Source organism: Bidens hawaiensis, unplaced genomic scaffold (assembly GCF_021521415.1).
Source record: "Bidens hawaiensis isolate Kalapana, Puna unplaced genomic scaffold, B.hawaiensis_p1.1 tig00030823_1, whole genome shotgun sequence".
In the NCBI taxonomy this organism is placed as follows: Eukaryota; Viridiplantae; Streptophyta; class Magnoliopsida; order Asterales; family Asteraceae; genus Bidens; species Bidens hawaiensis.
In genome coordinates, this window is record NW_027495162.1 from 177,740 (window position 1) to 184,141 (window position 6,402).

Consider the following 6,402-nt stretch of genomic DNA (forward strand, 5'->3'; position numbering starts at 1 on the left):
AAACCTTAGCCTACGTAACTAACCGAACCAAACTTTAGTCTAATGGTAGGAAGACTTGGGTACTCCAGTGAAGATCCAAGTTCGTCTTCACTTGTGTCATTTTGGGTAGATGTCGGCAATGAAGAAATTGAGCTAGGTCTTGTAAGGTTTTTCGTTCGAATCCCGTGCACATCTGGGTTTTCGTCCCACTGTGTATGCACACCAAAGAGTTCTGCTCTTGTGGCGAAACAATAGCTTTCAAGTCGTAGCCAACAATATAGTTTCCCAAGGGAACTCTGAAGCCATCGTGAGTCCGGTTAAGATAACGTAGCCTGGCCAGAGTGGGAAACAGAGTTCTCCAAATTGGAAAGTGAGGTGACCTAAACACAAAAAAGAAAGTCATCATTCTAAATATAAAAAAGAGAGAAAATTATTGTTTTAGTTCCCGTGGTTTTCAGGCGGAATCACTTTTAGTCTCTGAACAAAAAAAAGAACTATTTAAAACTTTAAATCCACGTGGTTTAAAAATTGAACCGTATTCGCCTCCCCGTTAAACAGTTCACTTTAAAACTTTAAATCCACGTGGTTTAAAAATTGAACCGTATTTGCCTCCCCGTTAAACAGTTCACTTTTTGTTCATGGACTAAAAGTGATTCCGCCTAAAAACCACAGGGACTAAAACAGTAATATTCTCTAAAAAAACTAACATAACTAAACTGAAAAGTTAACAGAATAGACTGAACCGATTAACCGAAAACCGATTAATTTAGTTGACTTTAATAGTAATAATCTATACTATATAATAAATAAAACTTACTTAGTGCCACATGTCATTATCAAATTCATCCTTACAAAATTTTTCCCTTCTTTCTCTCATATTAAATACATTTGATAATTCTCTTTCTTATTAATAATCTTGTATTTCATTTTTTTTACTTTTCAATCTTTCATTTTCTTTTTTTAATAATTCTTTGCTATTAATAATTTTGTATATTATTTTTTTTACTTTTTAATATTTCATTTGCTCTTTTTAATAATACTTTCCTGATTTAAACAATTGAATACCAACATAAATATGTTTTTTTGTTTTATATAAATATATTATATTAGTTATTAATATTAGGTTTTTTTAAGTAACTAATTGTTACGTTGATATTGAATAATGATTTTAAAAATTAAGGTTGTAAATATATTATATTAATTAAGGTTTTATAAAAAATGATATTGTTAAATGAAGAGGCAAGATTAATTTTAAAATTAAATTTCAATAAACTTTAACTTATTAAATATATATGATTATTTACTAAATTACAAGTTTTTTTCTTTCAAACCCTGAAAAGACAGATTCACTATTGATGTATTCTTAATGTTTATGTTAACTTAAACAAGCGGGTTTCTTTAGCCGGTTAAAATATCAAACATGATTCAAGTCAAAACAGTTTATAATTAAAATGAGTTTTGTCCACGGGTTAGTTTAAAAAAGTAGTCGTTTATAACTTCTTTTTAGTTAACTATTTAATCAACCTATCATTTATGCTAAGTTTATAACAAAGTTTATTTAAGATCAATTTATTGTATACTTATTACTACTAAATGAGTGTATCATAAAAAAGGGAAGTACCTTAAGTGCATTCAAGAATTAGAAGTGTCATTAAGTTAAGGCTGACTATTAGCTCTTTGGTAGTGTTTGGTATGCATGAATGAGAGACGGAATGAAATGGACCATTACGATGGAATGAAAAAAGATGTGTTTGGTTGGTCGATGGAATGGAATCACTCATTACCATCTCCATTCCATTCCCTCTAAAACACCTCAAACTCATTCCATCGACCACCCATGTTTTTTTTCCATTCCATCCATCTTTCACACTATATCACCTCCACCACCCTCCCACCACCACCACTACTCATTGCCCTCTCACCACCGCCGACCACCACCCCGTCTCCGTCGCCTGCCACCACCACCACCACCTGCCTCCATCGCCGACCACCACCACCCCGCCTCCCTCGCCCGCCACCACCACCAACTGCCTCCGCCACCGACCACCACCATCACCCACTCCCGTCGCCACCACCAACCACTCTCCACCATCTATCAGCGCCGTCCACTACTACCCCCAACCAACCATCACCGCCCACCACCGCCACCACCACCTACCATTACCAACAATCGCTCCTGGTTCCCGCCCATCGCCACCGCTACCCACCACCGCCCGCCACCACCATTACTGCTCGCCGCCCACCACCACTATCCCACCGTCACTCACTACCATTTTTATTTTATTCTGGTTTTTTCTAGTTTACCAAAAAATTAAAAAAAATAATAATAATTCATTTTATTCCCACATGCTAACCAAACATGTCAATGGAATGGTAATGAATCATTCCATTACCTTGGTCATTCCATTCTTTCGCTCATTACATTCTAAAGCCCATTCCATTACCCCATACCAAACATACCCTTATAGGGTCATTCCAATACCAGTATATCAAAAAAAACTTATAACTAAAATACTGTTAACTTTTAACAACATCTTTCACTATTAATGATTGTGGAAGATGTTTTGGTTTTTTAGGTGGATAAAATCACTTATCTTTGGAATACACATGTTAGACATTAGCACAGTATTAATCATATGACAAATGGACTTTGTATATTCTTCTATTATTGAAGATATTAAATATACATTTTTCTTTAGTGAGCGAGTTATACTTGCACCGAAAAATGCGGCCACTCAAGAAACCAGCAAGCGTTCGCTATCCATGTTCTATCAGTCATAAAATGATACATTACAAGAAAGTATTAGTTTCCTGATGTTTTAAATGACCTTAAAATCTAAGGTTGTCATGTTATAGATTAGTCATAAAAGTCGACGTTGAAGTCATGTTGCTTAAAATATTAACTAGAAAATGGTATATGCAATGATACTAAACTATATGTGAAAATACAATATGATAATCGTGTTATAGAAGCCGAAATCATATTCGAAAACAATATTGGAACTCACATTTTTATTCTTAAATAAAATCTTATACCTTTAGATAAAATGATTAAATTCAAAGTATGAAATTTTCACTTTATTTTTGTTTTGCATTAAAGATTAATAAAAGTTAAGGTCAATTATTATAGATGGTTGGTTTGCTTTTGAGACAATTTATGTTAACTCATGATAGTTATATGTTTCATTATTTAGGATTATAAATAAAAACAATGTGAAACTACAATGTTTTTATATAGAAAATAAAATTATAAATAATACTACAAGTATTGTGTAGAAAGAAATATTTGAAGATTTATTAATTTTTAATAACGTTTTATTTTCATATTGTTTAATGTGTAATTTATTCTATCATATAATATATCTTTATATTCATTAAATATATTTTTTGTATTTTATATTATGTTATTATTTAATTAAATATATTTATGCTAACACGTGTACTAACCGGGTAACTAACCTAATAATAATAATAATAATAGTAAACTCCTGATTTCCCGTCAATAAAACTCCGATAACCGTAATTACAACAAACCCTCAGTCGCCGGCGTAAGATGATCGTACCGGCGGTCAAATTTCCGATATACTTATGCGTACGGAGCTTAGGAGTATTAATTACAATCCTAATTCTCATCTGGAACGTCCATTACAGAGGCGGATTAGCTTTATTCTCAGATAACAAAAGCCTACTCTTCAATGTAATCATCATTCTTTTATTATTATTATTATTTGTTAAGTACAGTTGGGGCTCCGATTTCATTAGCTACTTAATTACCGTTAGAATCTAGTTTGTTACGGAGTATATAAATAGACCTGATTAATAATAATCAACTGTTTGTTATTATTCTAATCGAGATCGGATCGGTAAAAAGCTCGAAACTAGTCAAGCTTTAACGATCTCGAGCGTCTCGAATAAAGCTCGTTTAGTTATCGAGCCTTGTATTGGAAGCTCGTTTAGGCTCGTTGAGGTTTAGTGATTCTTACGTATTTGTATTAGTTTCACACCGTATAGCTGAGCTTTGACTCGTTTAAGGTGTCTCAAACTATATGAAAATAATTAAATATGTATATTAATTAAGTGATAAATAGTAAACGAGCTTGAAAAAAGGACTCACGAATTGAGCTCTAGCTTTAGAAAAAGAGCTCGAAATGAGAAGAGATCGAGTGTAGTTGAGCTTCGGCTCGGCTCGGCTCAGCTTGGTTTGTTTCTAAGCAGTTAATATGGAAAAATATCGGATATCGGTCAAGGACGGATATTTGAGATATTGGTAATTTTAATATCATGTGAAATTTATATATATAGCAATTTAACACTAATAATTCAGTATACTCTCCTTCCATTAACAAATTAACGAGTAGGGCTGTAAACAGACCGAACCAAACCGGATGAGACCTTGCCTGTGTTTGTCCGTTAAGCTTTTGTCGGACAAACGGACGGTTCACGAACACTACCGAACGAAAATTTGTGTGCGTGTCCGTTCGTTAAGGATTTGAGTTTGTCCGTGTCTGTATGTGTACGTTCGCTAATGGACAAACGAACACTAACAGACACTAATGAACATTAATGGACAAACATACATAAATCGTTCGAATGTTTTTTATCGATTAATGAAAATCTATATAACATACATAAACAACTCTAATGAACAAATGAACATAAACGATTACATATTAATTTCAAAAAGTTTAATCTTTATCGGAAGCTACCGGACTGACGTTCACGAACACTATTGAACGAACGCGGCCTCTGTCCGTGTTCGTCCGTTAAGCTTACCGAACGAAATTCTTTTGTTCATGTCCGGTTCGTCTTTTAAACTGACGAACATAAACGAACTTCTCGTCGAATGGACGTCCCGGTTCGTTTACAGCACTATTAACGAGTCTTGTGTATTGGACTTCTTTGTATTAATTTCACACTGCACAGCTCAGCTTTGACTCGTTTAAGGTACTACGCGACCTCGTTCCAAGTTTAGGCTCATTTTAGGTTTATCTCAATATATATAAAAATAATTTACGTATATAAGTTAGTTATAATATGAAATAAATGAGCCGAGGCTGAGCTTGAGAAAACAACTCACGAACTGAGCGCTAGCTTTAGAAAATAAGCCGACCTCGAGCCTAGTTGAGCTTGGGCTCGGCTCGTTTACACCACTCATATATTCAATAAAGCTGTGTTTTTTGCAGGTTCATCCTGTTCTGATGGTAATAGGTCTTCTTCTTCTGAATGGTGAAGGTAAACATACTGTATAATCTAATTTCATATTATTTGACTAATTTCTGCATCAATTATCAAAATTATAATTCATTTTACATTGAAATCTGCTTGTTACTCCACATTTTGGATGGATCAACAGCTATGCTAGCATACAAGACTGCATCAGGAACAAAAAATTATAAAAAGCTGCTTCATCTCACACTCCAATTCTTAGCATTAATATTAGGATTAATCGGTTTATGGGCCGCTTGGAAGTTTCATAACGATAGAGGGATCGACAACTTTTACAGCCTGCATTCATGGCTCGGGTTAGCCTGCTTATTCCTATTCACCATTCAGGTTCTTAATTTGCACTCTTTTTTATTCCATAATTTACGTTTTAAACTTTTGATAATACTAAATAATTACTTGTATATAATATTTTTAAACTGTAGTGGGGGGTGGGATTTGCAACATTTTGGTACCCGGGTGGTTCGATACAAAACCGAGCTTCACTGATGCCATGGCATGTGTTACTTGGAGTGTACATATACGCACTTTCGTTAGCTTCTTGCATCACTGGTGTTTTAGAGAAAGTAACATTTCTTCAAACACATAAAATAATATCACATTATTCAAATGAAGCAATGTTGGTGAATGTTTTGGGTGTGATGATTGTTTTATTGGGCGGTTTTGTTATATTTGGCGTTGTATCTCCGTCCAATGGGAAAGGAGACGTTATCCGAGGATCAATCGAGTAAGCGGGAGTTCAAAGTTTGATTTAATCTTGATACATTGTTAACAAGTTTAAGATTGTAAGTTGCGAGTGAAGTTTTCATTTGATTTGGTGATTCAGGTTGGTAGAAGAACAACCTATGGTATGTTATGATGTTGGAACTACCGACTCGAGTTGATACAATACAAAGCAATGAAATTGACTGATTTTGTTATACATTCAAATTGCAATGATGCAAATGCAAAGCAAATGTAAGATTGAAAACAGAAATGTAATCAAGTGTTGCAGGGGATTTGCATGTGTAGAAACTGAATAACCGAACTATGGACAACGACTAAATCAAACGAGAACCTAATGGTTTGGTTACGGTTATGGTTTTATAATCGATGTGTATGGTTCGGTAATTGTTATACGTGTTAAAAAAGAAAACAAATGTTGATTATGATTAAAGGGGAAATGGGGTTTGGATTTTTTTGAGGGAGGCATCAGGACTT

At 34.1% G+C, this 6,402-nt stretch overlaps 1 protein-coding gene across 1 annotated transcript; it reads left to right on the forward strand.

Moving 5' to 3' along the window:
- Window positions 1-3,506: 3,506 nt before the first annotated feature.
- Window positions 3,507-6,194, forward strand: LOC143581195 (transmembrane ascorbate ferrireductase 2-like). Its single transcript, XM_077064024.1, has 5 exons — window positions 3,507-3,676; window positions 5,163-5,211; window positions 5,333-5,532; window positions 5,628-5,929; window positions 6,029-6,194. The coding sequence occupies exons 1-5, from the start codon at window positions 3,533-3,535 to the stop codon at window positions 6,084-6,086; spliced, it is 753 nt and encodes a 250-aa protein (XP_076920139.1). The 5' UTR covers window positions 3,507-3,532; the 3' UTR covers window positions 6,087-6,194.
- Window positions 6,195-6,402: the final 208 nt, after the last annotated feature.